Source organism: Uloborus diversus, chromosome 6 (assembly GCF_026930045.1).
Source record: "Uloborus diversus isolate 005 chromosome 6, Udiv.v.3.1, whole genome shotgun sequence".
In the NCBI taxonomy this organism is placed as follows: Eukaryota; Metazoa; Arthropoda; class Arachnida; order Araneae; family Uloboridae; genus Uloborus; species Uloborus diversus.
This window is the reverse complement of record NC_072736.1, coordinates 145,323,068-145,336,979: the sequence shown is the minus strand read 5'-3', so window position 1 is coordinate 145,336,979 and position 13,912 is coordinate 145,323,068. Positions and strand designations below refer to the sequence as shown.

The 13,912-nt window shown below is 31.8% G+C and overlaps 1 protein-coding gene across 1 annotated transcript in view; it reads right to left on the bottom strand.

The window, feature by feature from the left end:
* LOC129223868 (carboxypeptidase D-like) overlaps positions 1-13,912 on the bottom strand; it is a 69,701-nt gene that overhangs the window by 19,590 nt on the left and 36,199 nt on the right. The window contains exons 12-16 of the mRNA XM_054858233.1: positions 13,180-13,432; positions 8,220-8,415; positions 5,523-5,631; positions 3,527-3,673; positions 1,575-1,755 (exon numbers count right to left, since the gene is read on the bottom strand). Of these exons, the coding sequence (XP_054714208.1) occupies positions 1,575-1,755; positions 3,527-3,673; positions 5,523-5,631; positions 8,220-8,415; positions 13,180-13,432 (886 nt within the window). The remainder of the gene's footprint in view (positions 1-1,574; positions 1,756-3,526; positions 3,674-5,522; positions 5,632-8,219; positions 8,416-13,179; positions 13,433-13,912) is intronic.

The window sequence follows — 13,912 nt, the reverse complement described above, 5'->3', positions numbered from 1 at the left end:
AAGGGATGAAAGTGCCCAAATTAAAAATTTTGAGATAAACAGTACAAATGAGAGAACTTTTATTCTTCGCTGGTCCAATGGATAGTACTAGTAGCCCTGGTAGGTTCTGCTATACAACATGATATAGAAAAAAAATTCACTTAAAGACTACCTAGGATCTGAACTTCAAACGGGTTTTTCTTGATAAGTCGACATTCGTCATAACGACCACTGTGGTCTAAACAAAATAGGTTGCTATACCGAGAGATCCCTACAACGCAAATGTAGAAGATATTGCATGTTTTTCAGAAATAGTTAAAATACTGGAATTACTTTTACATCAAGGGCGTAAAGAAATAAAAAATAATTGTCAGATGCAAAATAATAAATACTACCCGTTGATTAAACATAGCTTGAAAGAATGCATTGAACAATACAAAACCCTGAAAACAAATGAAGTAGGGGGTAAAACTGTTTGGAGTGTCAAAAATACTGACTTTACTGACCAAAATTTATAAAATACTGACCAATACTGACTAAATACTGACCAATGCTAGGTTTTCTATAAAACTAGATGGTTCCAGTCCAATAAAAGAATAGCAAAGATTTTTATTAAGTAAAACAGACTACCAGGTTGGTAAAATTGCGCTGCTGTATTTACAATTTATTGCTTTTTTTTTTAAAAGTTTATCAGAAAAATGAAAACAAAATTGAAGGGGAATATTATCTTAAAATTAATTATTTGGTAAACTTGCTAAAAAACTGACTAAATTCTGCAACAATTGACTTATACTGACCAATTTTTAAAATACCGACTTTAACTGACTTTTACTGACCCGTTTTATGCACTGGTGAAGTCATCAGATACTTTTAATTTAGAAATCATGGTGTGATCTTGTTCCGTTTGAGATAGTTTTTCAAATATCAGTTTCTCCTCTTATTTAGATATATTGTAGAAGCTTCCCGCTTTTTTGACTTTTTCTAAAAAAAAAATCAATGTCTATTATAGGTAATAACGCTTTCATCATCAAAAACCTCCTTCCAATGGAGTTTTTTTTATCTTTAGAAACATAAAATTTTTAATTATTTGTTTTTGAATAGATGGTCTTGAGAGTACAAACATGTTGAAACATTATTTTGGACGTCATATTGAAATGAATGATTCAGTTTGGAGGTTCTAACGGACATTAAAATACCATTGCATGTATGGAATAGAAAATGGGACTTCATACATCGGTCGTTATAAAGGAGAGGTCGCAGTAACGGGAGGTCGCACTAAAGAGCGTTGACTGTACCTGAAAAAAAACATACATCCCTTTGCTTCTCTCTGCCAAAAATATGATTTAACAATGTTATCATTGCTATTATTGTTATTTGAAATATGATAAAATTCTAAAAAAATTTACATCTTTTTCACAAAAAATAAGTACTAAAAATTGAAACTATAAAAAAAAGCAATAACATAAGTAATAATGTTTGTAAAATTTCACCTTATATATATATTTTTTAAAATTTAATTTATTGGGAAATTTTTTTGAAATTGAAGAAATATTTTTTTTAAAGAAGAAAACTATTACGTTTATTTCCTTCCATACCTAAATAAATTTGTTATTTTTGTGTGCTGTTGGTGCAAATGCTTTAAACTGTCAAACATTGAAACATAATCATGAGATCGAATATCTGTAATTACTGTATCCAAAACAATATCATGTTTTAAGACATCGCCTTCACTTAAAGTAATCTGACTTGTGGCAGTTTCGTATCCAGCACAGGAGACTGAAAAACAAAAATGTTAATGTTAGGAATTATTACATCGAAATTCAATATGTTTAGCATAACATGAAAAAATTAATTGATCTTTCCTTTTTCTTTTTTTTTTTTTTTTTTTTTGAAAAAACTAACAAATTTCATTCTGTGACTTTTCAGTACTCGAACAATTTTAGTTAAACTCAATCATCAATATTTCTACACACAAAGGATGATTTGAAACAGTGCTTAGCAAACATTATTTGACATACTAAGATCATTGCATTATTATCACTGAAATGCATAAGAAATATAGTTTTAACTAGAGGACCCGACAGATGTTGTTCTGTTCAAACTTTGTAAATTGAAAAGTTAAAAAATTTCAATAAACTGTCAAGTGTTTGAACCGTTTTGTTGAAAAAAAATAAGTAAAAAGAAAATGTTTTAAGCTGCTTGATGTCAGAATGCGTATATTTATCACAACTTGATTTATCTAATGCCCACTGAGCAGTTGTTTTATTAACTATATTCTTTCTCCCATACTTGATGATTTGCTCCTTCAGCCATCTCGAAGGATAAAAAGCGTCCTCAGATATTAAATGTAAAATACTAACTAACCATCTAGAACAAAAGGAAAATCCCGCTGCAGCATCCCCCATATGAAAAAGAATAAAACAATCGAAAGGGTATCATTTAAAAAAATGATAAAGGTAAAAACAGTTCTCTGAATGAGCAAAAATCACTCATTCCTCCGCCCCCCCCCCCCTGCCTCCCGATGTAAAATGCACAAATTCTTCAACTATGACTAAACACTCTTTAAAAACAACAAGCAATTCTTTGAAGTTTGAAATATTTCGCGGGAAAAAAATGCAATAAATTACATTAACAGTAGTTTTAAAATGTAAACAAATGATCACGCAACTCTATTGTTTATAGCCAAAGTCGCCAAGCCACCATGTTACTGTAATCCAGCCGATCAGTGAGCGAAACTAACTCTGACCGATTAGCGGTCCGATCTATTGAACGAAAACTTTTAAAACTTCATTTCTTGCCTATTATGTTCTTTCCAGCAAAGATAAAGATCTTCCACTGCACGTATCTTTTGTGTACAGAACTACCCTGTTGTAATTTATCTGGATGAAAATAAAATTTGTTTCGTCTTTAAATTAGATCATCTTTTCCTTTAATAATGCACTGATTAGTTTGATAAACCTTAAAGTATTCTTGACATTGGTGCCAAAATTCAGATGGATTTGAGCCAAGAAACAAATGTTGCTGGGTACGGTACTTTCTGATCATTTGGTTAGGAAAACCTGAAGCACCGATTTGGTCACATGGTACAACTACGACGACAGAACACACGTTTTGCGTGAACCTTCCAGTACTTTACTTTAAAATATATCACAGGACCTAAATTCGTTGCTTCCAAGAAATGAAGAGGCTTTACTCTCTCTCTCTCTCTACGTTCTCAATTGACATATCACAGAAGGAAATTTCATTACAAAAAGCAGATCTGGCTTTCTTATTGTCGTTTGGCAACGGATTAAATATTTATTTCAATTCTCGCTCAACAATAGGTTAAAATAAATATTAATCATTTGGGAGATATAACCATTCAATGTTTAAATTAATTAATTAATTAACAAAAACGTTTCCGATTCGATCCATCGCGCTTCAAAACCATGCTTGCCAACCCTTAATTACACACAAAAAATTTGATCAAAATCGGTCCAGCCGTTTAAAATCCTTATTGTGACAAACGTCCACACAGAAGATTTTTATATATTAAGATAAAACTTACAGAAAAAAGTATAAGTTCCTGGAGCTAAAGTGACTGCAAAAAATGCTGTTTTTGCATGCACTGGAATCATTCTCTTGTTATGAAGAATCCTGACATTAGCATTCGTAAGAGGTTGTCCATCACTATTTTTAATGTGCCCAAAAACACCTGAAAGAAACACGAAGTACACAATGAGTACACAAAGATCACTAATTCAGTTTAGCATCAACAGGATTTGAATTTTATTTTACACTAGTGGTACCCGCACGGCTTTGCCCATAGTAGAAAAATTAAAAGGTCTTTTGGTTCGCCTGTATATTTACAAATAATGTATGGTGAATTTTCTTGCCAATTGGCTCGTACCCATGTTACGGTTCCACGTTATGATAATTTCGTATTTTGCCAATTGGCTTCTGCCCAAGTTACGGTTCCACGTTATGATACTTTCGTAATTTACTCGTCCATCTTATGATAGTTTTGTTCTTATAATTGGAATAGAAAAAGAACCACATCGAATTTTAGAAAAATCACTTCAAGGTGCACACCCCCATGCTACAAACTAACTTTGTGCCAAATTTCATGAAAATCGGCCGAACGGTCTAGGCGCTATGCGCATTACAGAGATCCTGACAGACAGAGAGACTTTCAGCTTTATTATTAGTAAAGATTTCTATTGGAAACATTCTGTGCCTTTAACTTCTTTCTTTTATTCATTGTCATGAGTGCGTACAGGTACGCATGTGTGAACCATAAGAGTGAGTTTTCGTTTTTTTGAATAAAAAATAAATGATGTAGTCAACATCATTAACACAAATAAAGAAGTTGCGCCCTATTAAATATTCCTATTTTGACTATTGTATATTGTTAATTGACCCTCAAAATTCAAAAACTCATCATCGCCGAATTTTAAAACAACATGACTGATTTTTAATGAATTTTTAAAAAACCTACGCGCAAAGGTGCGCTCTTCTGAGCGAGCTTACGTCACAGGACTCTAGGAGCAGCCTTCCGCGGAAGATCCCCTGTTGTCGCTACGGACATTTTGAGCGTGCCAATATTTTTATTTTTTAGGAATTTAATAATCCTTTTCAACACACTATGGAGGTCGGAGTCGTTAAAGCACAGTCTAATAATTTTCCTCTAACAACATCAATGATGGTATTCAAATATTTCCGAGAGGATGAGAGATTTAATGTTCCAGAAACGCGATGACAAGTGCGTCTCAAAATATACATCACATGAACTAGTTTAAAGTATTTCAACTATTTCACTTTCAAACTTGTGAAGCTTTTAAAATACATTCCACTTATACATTTTTGCATTATTTTCTGGAAAAAAAAAATTGAATAGTCTAAAAAACTAAGATTAAAACAAATGCAAATAATTGGGTTGTTTCCCATTTTTAAAAATATTTTTTTTCTGAAAGAGCATGGTCAAAAACATGGGGTAAGTTCCTTTTATTTCTTAATTTTGACTTATTTTTCTCTCTTAAAAAAAATGTTAAATGACATTCATCCGTTATTTTCATTTTCGCTGTTAACGTTACAATAGAGCAAATCACTAGGGTTACCATAATAAAGCTTCAGGACACTGCCAAACTTTGCTAAATGAATATTTTATTCAACCAATAATTCTCATCCCGCTAATAGGGGGGAAAAAACATTCAAATGAGATATCTTGCCAGATAAGACAACCACACGCTCCATTTCAAGATGGCTTTCATCACTTGTGACATCACACAATAAAACATTTTGGTTCAAAAATCAGACATTTTAAAAAGGTAATTAAAAATTAAATGCGGAGAAAATACAAGTATTTTCTGAGTCAAAGTCTTATTTTACCAATTTCAGTGACTAAAAGTAATACTTTTGACTGAAGGAAGCATCCCCATTGACATATTACATTGCAGTGAAAAAACAAATCAATACAGACAAATAGTCGCTGACATATCTAAGAGAAAAAGGTGCATTCTAAACCAATTTGTTATGTAAAATGTCAAAAAAAGTTCAGATTTTACCTTGTGCTGCAGCCTTCAGGAGAGAAAGCATTGATTGAAGATTATTAGCCCATAGAGATGGTAATTCTTTGGGTTCTGGACTATTACAGCAGCTAATATGCGCAGCAATCTAGTAATAATTGGTGTCATAAATATATATAAAATTATAAGCAAGTCAATTAAGCTAACATAGTATACAAATTATACAAAAATATAAAAGGGACACATATGAATGTACAGAATTATCAGCTTAAAGATCCTGGAAACCAATAACATACTAAAAAACCTATTACACAATTTTAAAATAAAAAAGTAACCCTTCAATTAAAATTGAGAATTAGCACTCTAAACTTTAAAATGGCAACTAGCAATTTTTAAATCCAATGAAACATTTCCAATGTACTCGAGTAACTTTCGCAGAGAGCTCAGTTGCAAAGGGCACTAGGCTCTTTATGCCGACCAGGGCCGGATTTAGACTTAACGGGGCCCTAAGCTATTTCAGATATGGGGCTCCTTTTGTAGTTTGTACAATGTTTCTCTTGGTGGTGTAAGAGGCAATTTTTTATTTTCTTTCCCTTTACTATGCTAGTCTTTTTTCCTTGATAAATACAGCAATACTTTTACTTTTCTGATAGTTCTTTAATATGTTTTTCCTGATGTACTTTTTTGGATTGACTTTCAGAGGGGAACAGTATGAAGAGAGTAACCCAGGACTCCCCTTTAGGTGCCCCCCCCCCCCCCGTATCCCCAATCTCCCCCGGAGGAATTTTTGAAAAATAGATATATGAAATTCTGCATTTTGAAGCCTTATAAGATGTAATTGGAACTGCAAAAATATCAGGACACAAATAGGCAAAACAAAACTTTCTTTAAAACAATATATTGTTTCGCAAATTAATATAATATACAATAATTGTTTTTGATTCAACAAATCAATGACAGCAGCTGACAGAGAGAAAGAGCACGGCAAGAGAAAAGACAATGGCATTGTTACTTGCTCACACTGGCTTTCGATATAACTAGTTTTTAATCACCCATCCAACCCACCGACAAATACAAAAATGAACTAAATATGAAATGATCCATAGTAAAAAATGCTTTAAAGAAATGGTGTACAGATTTAGAAAATAGGTAACAAGAGAGTAACATATGGCCCATTTGAACAATTCATAATTTATGCACTTGATCTTTAATAATGATAAAGCTGAAAGTCTGTATGTCTTGATCTCTGTATGTCTGTTACATGCATAGCGCCTAGACCGTTTGGCCGATTTTAATGAAATTTGGCACAAAATTAGTTTTTAGCATAGGGGTGAGCACCTCAAAGCGAGTTTTTGAAAATTTGATTTTGTTCTTTTTCTAGTCTAATTTGAAGAACATTTTACCGAGCAAATTGTCATAACATGGACGTGCAAATTACCAAATTATCATAACGTGGAACTGTAACATGGGCGAGCAAATTAACATAGCAAATTTGTGAGAAATTCATCATCCATTATTTGTAAATATACAGGCGAACCAGATGACCTTTTAATTTTCTACTGCGGACAAAGCCGTGCGTGTACCACTAGTAAAAAATAAAATTGGATCTCACTTTGCTTAGGATTTTCAAAGACTTATCTAATTATTTTCAAGGATACTAAAACAATTAAAATTATTTAACGCACTTCATTTGTACTTTCCTGTCTCTGATATTTTAGTACTCAAGTGTAAATTTTTACAGTCCTGTTCTAACTTTGTAAGAAACAGCTAGTTTAAATTAAAAAGAAAAAAAAAACTAGATTTTTTATGACAATTTTTTTTCAGTTGCAAGTGGGGCAGAAAACAAAAAGGAATAGAGGTAGGGTATTTTTATTTTCCCGTGCTAAACAGATTGACAATATGTAGAAGAAGCGAGATAAAAGCAAGCGATAACAAAAGAATTTCCAAAATACTGCATTCGGAATTATATAAATAGCAAGATATGAAACATTGTAAGTCACAAAAATTCGTAATATGTTTCATAAACATGAGAACCATGGTTTTTACATTTTCGCTGCAGGACGCAGCAAGGAGCTGAATTTGACATATATTGGCATGCCTTCCCCCTACCTCCTTCTATTTGTGGTTTGCAGCCACACTTTTCCCAATTTTCAAGGTTTTCAAGCACTAAGAAAATAAAATTTATTTTTTCGAGTACTTTTTTTTTGAAAGAATCGTGCTAATTTTCGGTATTCGGGCCCCTAACAAAGTGGGGGCCCTAAGCTATAGCTTGCTTAGCTTGTACCTAAATCCAGGCTTGGTGAAGTCGTTCGAATGAAAAAGTTCAATGTACAGGTGAAAGAAAGGAACCATCCTCTAATGAATGAATCATTAAACAGAATGACATTGCCTATCTCAAGTATAAATAAGTCGTTTGAAAATGTTTACTTTCTTTTTATGTACAATTTTGATCATGGTAGAACAATGAACCATTTTTAAGTGAAGAAAAAAAAAAGGAAAAAAGAGCTTATCCTATTATCCATAAGCTCATTTTGTGTGCTGTTTTATCTGCTTGAGCAAATTTTCATTGTTATTTGTTGGTTACCTACCCCCACAAAGGCAAACATAGTATTTGTTTAAAAAAGTATTTCTGAATGAATTATCATCACATAAATTATGATAACTTTCATCTCATAAAATATATCCTTTTGCATAGTAAAAATGACAGTATAATATAATAAAAATTATCAATCATACTGCAACAGTTCCGTGATTTGAGTAAGCATAATCCAGAAGGGAATTAGGACCATGATAGACTGTTATAGATTCATTTTTATCCCCGCACATGGCTGATTTGGAGAGTACTGGGTGGTGAACAATATATTCTCTAGATAGATGTTTAAAAGTCAGTGAATCTTCGACATTATCACTTTCAGCAACAGCTTGAGGAAAACTGAAATAACACAAAAAAAGTAGCAATTGTTAATTTGAAAATTTTTCTATGTCAGACACAGATCACAATATTTACAGAGTCCTAAGAATATAACCCAAGTCCAAAGATGATGTATAATTTTGTACCTCAATATAAATACCCACTATAACTTGTATAAAAACTTATAAACTAAGATTAACAGTCACAAATCATATGCTTGTTAAAACAAATAGGAGTTATGGCTTAATTTTTTTTTTGTTATATATAATTCCTTATTCTATAAGCAATGTAATATCATAGCTGCCAACCTCAAGATACAAAAAATAGGAGCACTTAAGGGAAAAAATAGGAGCACTGAGGGTTAAAATAGGAGCATGAAATTGTGGCCTGCGCTAAACCTTCCTTCTGTACCATAAGTTTCCATAAATTCTAAGCACTTTTTAAATGCTTTTCTGAATTTTCATGTTAGATTTTCAACAAAACTACAACCAAGTTTAAAACAAAATTATTTTACATTAAAAAAGCAACATTACATAGATACATATTGAAAAGTTTAAAAAAAAAACATGATTACTGTTTGATTTAATAAAACTGCAATCTTTTTTTTAAAAATATGCTTGTATACATATCCTACATACATAAGAACATATTGAAGATTAAAAAACACAATTATTTCTTATACTTGGAAGTAAAGCAACTTCATAGTAAAGGTCAAAACTCTGAAATTTTGAAAGTGGCCACTAGACTCCAAAAACTTAGTGGTCACCAATATCGCCAAGTTTTGAAATATAATCTGGAGTGGGGGAGGCAGTTTTTACAACTTCCCAAAAAAATAATAGATGAATAGGATTTAAAGAGAGATATTCAATACTTTTTTTGCACATGGAAAATTTAAGTTAAAATAGGTTTCTGATTTATTTAAAAAAAATAATAATAATAAAAATTAAAAAATAAATAAATGAGAAGTCAGCAGGAACCTTCAATTTAGATGAAATAGTTTTAGTTTATAGCAAAGCCTACAAGGCAATGAGGATCAAATAGATAAAATTTCCCCTTCAAGAAAATTATTTTAAAAACTAGTATGTTGTGGCCATCACGAAACTTTCTTCTATATTTTTCTTTTTTTTTCTGATCCCTCCCCATGCTTGACGAGGAAGAAATATTCCCAACAAAAACAAAATTACACATGCAAAAACTTGACGACCATCCCAATGTCTGAATTATTGCAAAAGCAAAGCAAAGAGTGAAATTTGAAAGTTATTTTAAAAGCCTTGCTTGAATTAATTACAAATATTTTATTTGTTAACAAACATAAGATGGCAACAGTTAAAAATTTTAAATCATTGAGATAATATTTCCGATCATTTCCATACAATTAAAATCACGAGAAATATGCAGACGACAATCTATTACGATTTATCTTTCTTATTGTTGCATTAATAAAGCTATTTTTATTCGAAAAAAAAATCAACACCTCATGCAGCGATTGGCGTCAAAATTGAACCAAAGCCTGTTTACATATGGATTCACATATATTCCAAATTTCAACCAGAACGTAGCATTACTTCTTGAGATAGGGCACTCACAATAGAAAAAAAGAACGGGCGATTGCGCTATCCCCTTTTTAGCTGTTGACACTAAAATAAAATCAGCTCTTATACCCCCTAAGGGCTACTTGCTGATAAATTTTTCTTTCATTCCGTTCATTATTTCTTGAGATACAGCAGTCACAATTGACGACAAAAAACGTTCTATAGCTCAGCCCCCGTTTGAGTTATTGACACCAAAATTGAATCAGCACCTGTTCCTGTTACTGGCAACATATGGACCAAATTTTGTTTGATTCCGCCAGTTACTTCCTGAGGAATAGCAAGCACGCGCAACTCAAAAAACGTCCCATTGTTCCACCCCCCTTGGAGGAATTCACGCCAAAAACCAATGGGCACAAGTTCACATAGCGGCACATATGTGTACCAAATTTCGTTTGATTTTATGCGGTAGTTTTTGCTGTAGAGCGGCCACAAAAAACTGGTCACACACAGACGTGACACACATACACACACAGACAGACATTTTCCAAAAATAGTCGAAATGGACTCAATACACCTCAAAACGTTCGAATCCGTCAAAATTCGAAATTCGAAAATTTGCACGAATCCAATACTTTCTTCTATATATTAGATATAGAAGAAAGTAAAAAACATAACTTTTTGCCTTTTGTTATTTTTAATAGTTTGCATTGAGACAAACAACTAATTCTGTTTTCGGGATCTTAGGCTATTAATAGTCTTGTCTACTTCATGTTGCAAATGACCAAACATGGCAACAACGCGAAAAATTCAATACAATAGATTTTTGAGTTTGTTGCATTAAAAGTAATTATAAATAATTATTTAGCCTTAAAAAACTAAAATTTAGACGAAATAGCAAGTTTTTATCACTAGAGTCTAAACCAATGAGGATAAAATAATATTCTGAAGAAAAAATTTTGAATTTTTCAAGAAAAAAAATTTAGAATTTTCCGAAAAAAGAAAAAAAAGTTTATTTTGCATTATTTTCAATATTTTGCATTGCAATAAACAACTAAATCCGATTTTGAAAACTTGGCCACTTAAGAGTCTTGTGTACTAAAATCTCGCAAATGACCAAATATGGCGACTAAGTCAAAAAATTCAAATATAAAATTTTGAATTTATTGCATGAAAAGCAATTATAAATAATTAATGACCCTTAAAAAACTAAAATTTAGACGAAATAGCGAGTTTTTAGCATATTAGAGTCTAAACCAATGAGGATAAAATAATATTCTGGAGAAAAAATTTTGCATTTTTCAAGAAAAAAATGTAGAATTTTCCGGAGAAAAAAAACAGCCCATTTTGTATTATTTTCAATTCATTGCAATAAACATCTAATTCCGATTTTGAAAACTTGGCCGCTTAAGAGTCTTGTGTACTAAAATCTTGCAAATGACCAAAAATGGCGACTAAGTCAAAAATTCAAATATAAAATTTTGAATTTATTGCATGAAAATAATTTAAAAATAAAAAATCCCCATGAAACTACAATTTAATTGCGAATTTTTAGCACATTCGTGCCCAAAGCAATAAGGATAAAATGAAATTTTAAATGGTATAACTGTTTTTATATTTCTCAATAAAATTATTTAAAATAACCAAAAAAAAAAAAACATTTTGCAGCACATTTTGCTTTTTTCATTAGTTTGCAGTTAAAAGAAACACCCAATTCTGCTTTGTCTTTGAAAACGAAGGCGCTTAAGCATCGTCTACTAACTTCCATCTTGTGAATGACCAAACATGGCGGCTACGTTTTACACGTAGCTGAAATGCTCGATGAAAAAACGACGATCTCCAATCGACGCTCCCCCTCAGTGTTTATCCTGACACTAAGCTTCCAAAGCATCAAATTGTCTTCTCTTTTGTTGAGTTTGTGCACAATTCCTGCCTTCGAGGATAGAGAAATTTCTTCTTTTTCCTCAAAAATCGAAAAGTGTACAAGCAAAGTCAAAAAAAAAAAAAAAAAACGGAGTTTTTTTGGAAAAAATCGGATTTTCGGAGTACGCAATAAAAATCGGAGAAACTCCGGGAAAAACGGAGCACTTGGCAGCTATGTAATATGCATGCAGTCTCTATCAATATATTTTGCAAAAATAACAAAAAAAAAAGAAAATGGATTGATATGAATATTTTGGCTAAAAGTTGCACACTATTACATTAACTAACCACATTAAATTTTTATTTACTTAATATAGTTTAAAACCATTTATGGCTGCCTGTTGAATAAGCTCTGGTTTCAAAAAGTTTTATCTCTAAGTTATAAACATAAAAAAGGTTATTATTTAACAATGAAACAATTTTAACAAACAGAAAGAAGGAATTAAGATCAACAAACTCTGGCATGCTGCACTTAGACGGATTATCCCGAGAGATATTACTAGCCAACCAGAAACAGTGACGGACGCTCAGTAGGCGATACCCAACCAGAATGAAGAGCACTCAAGTTTCAGCCAACCAGAAACAAGGATGAACGACGTTCATCAGCCAATCTTGGCCCAGAACAAAGGGAGGCCCACTTCGATATCTGCATCAGTTGAAAAGGAAGTCGCTTCCCTGGAAGCTTCGACCACGCTAACACTGAAGATGGCCGCCGCAGATGCGGTCGAAACGTTTGGAGTAACAACACTCAGATCACAGCACAATAGCCCAGAATCTTACAACATTATTGACACCAGCCGTGAAAGCCTCCATTCTTACATCAAACTTGGATAGTTGATAGATGGATTTATTTTTCCTCTTTTAACATAAATTCTTATGATAACAGTTAAAACAACCAATTTATAATTAAATAATGAAAACAAATGTTATTATAATAATCCTTGCCCTGAATTTTCAATGCACTTAATGAAAATTTTAAGAAATTCAAAATAAATTTCAGTTTTATTTAACTTTAAAAGTTAAAATTCTTACTTTTGAAATTTTAGCTCTGCTATGTTTTTTAAAGTTTTTGAGATAATAATTGAAATAGTTTGCCACTTTTGAAACAAGAATAGATAAAAAGCTTTTCTTATTAATATCTAATTATATTTTTTCTTAACCTGTGCAAATATTTTATTTGCAATTCTGAATTTTCCCTTATCGTTTTCTTTTTAAAACTATTATTACTATTATTATTATCATTTTAATTTTTATAAGAGAACATCACATTGACAAACAATGGGGAAAGAGTAGAGATTGCAGCTAGAAGAACATTTTAAGGACGGCCAAGTACCTTAACTCCAGTCCATTTCCTTCAATACTAATTAAGGTTGAATAGTGATATGAAAGCAAATTGTTCTTCAAACCCTCCACAGGACCAAACACACCAGAAAAATCTTCTCCAAATTTATCACCATAGTCTAATTCGGAATCAATATCTTTCGATGAAAATTTGACTGAATGAGATCGGGTGTCCACAGCAGGAATAATGTGAAGAGCTGCATTTTCCAGAAGATTTTTGATAATTTCATCACCTGCTTTGTAGCCTAAAAATTCCAGAACATAAAACTGTTTTAAAAAATGTAAAAATAACCAACATTTATACCAAGCACCCAAATTATTATTCAATGATTTAATACAACAGTTTCAGTTATCTTGATAAACTTTGAAATAATCTATACAGTAAAACCTGTGTACAACGATACTGTTATGACCTAAAAAAATATTGTTACAGACAGTTTGATTATTTATGCTGACATTTTGCTAGGACCAAGGAAAATATCGCTACAGACAGGTTTATTATTATAGACAGTATTGTTATACACAGGTTTCATTGATCTTGACAGTTACTGGACATTCACTGTTCCTAATCACATATTTTTCAAGTATTTTCCAGGGTTTACAATGTAAACTTAAAACTTTATATAATATTAAAGACATTACACACAAAATATAAACCCGCAAATAATTTCCTCAGAAATACAAACTTTTCAGTTAAATATTCATTTTAACTTATTTCAGAACAT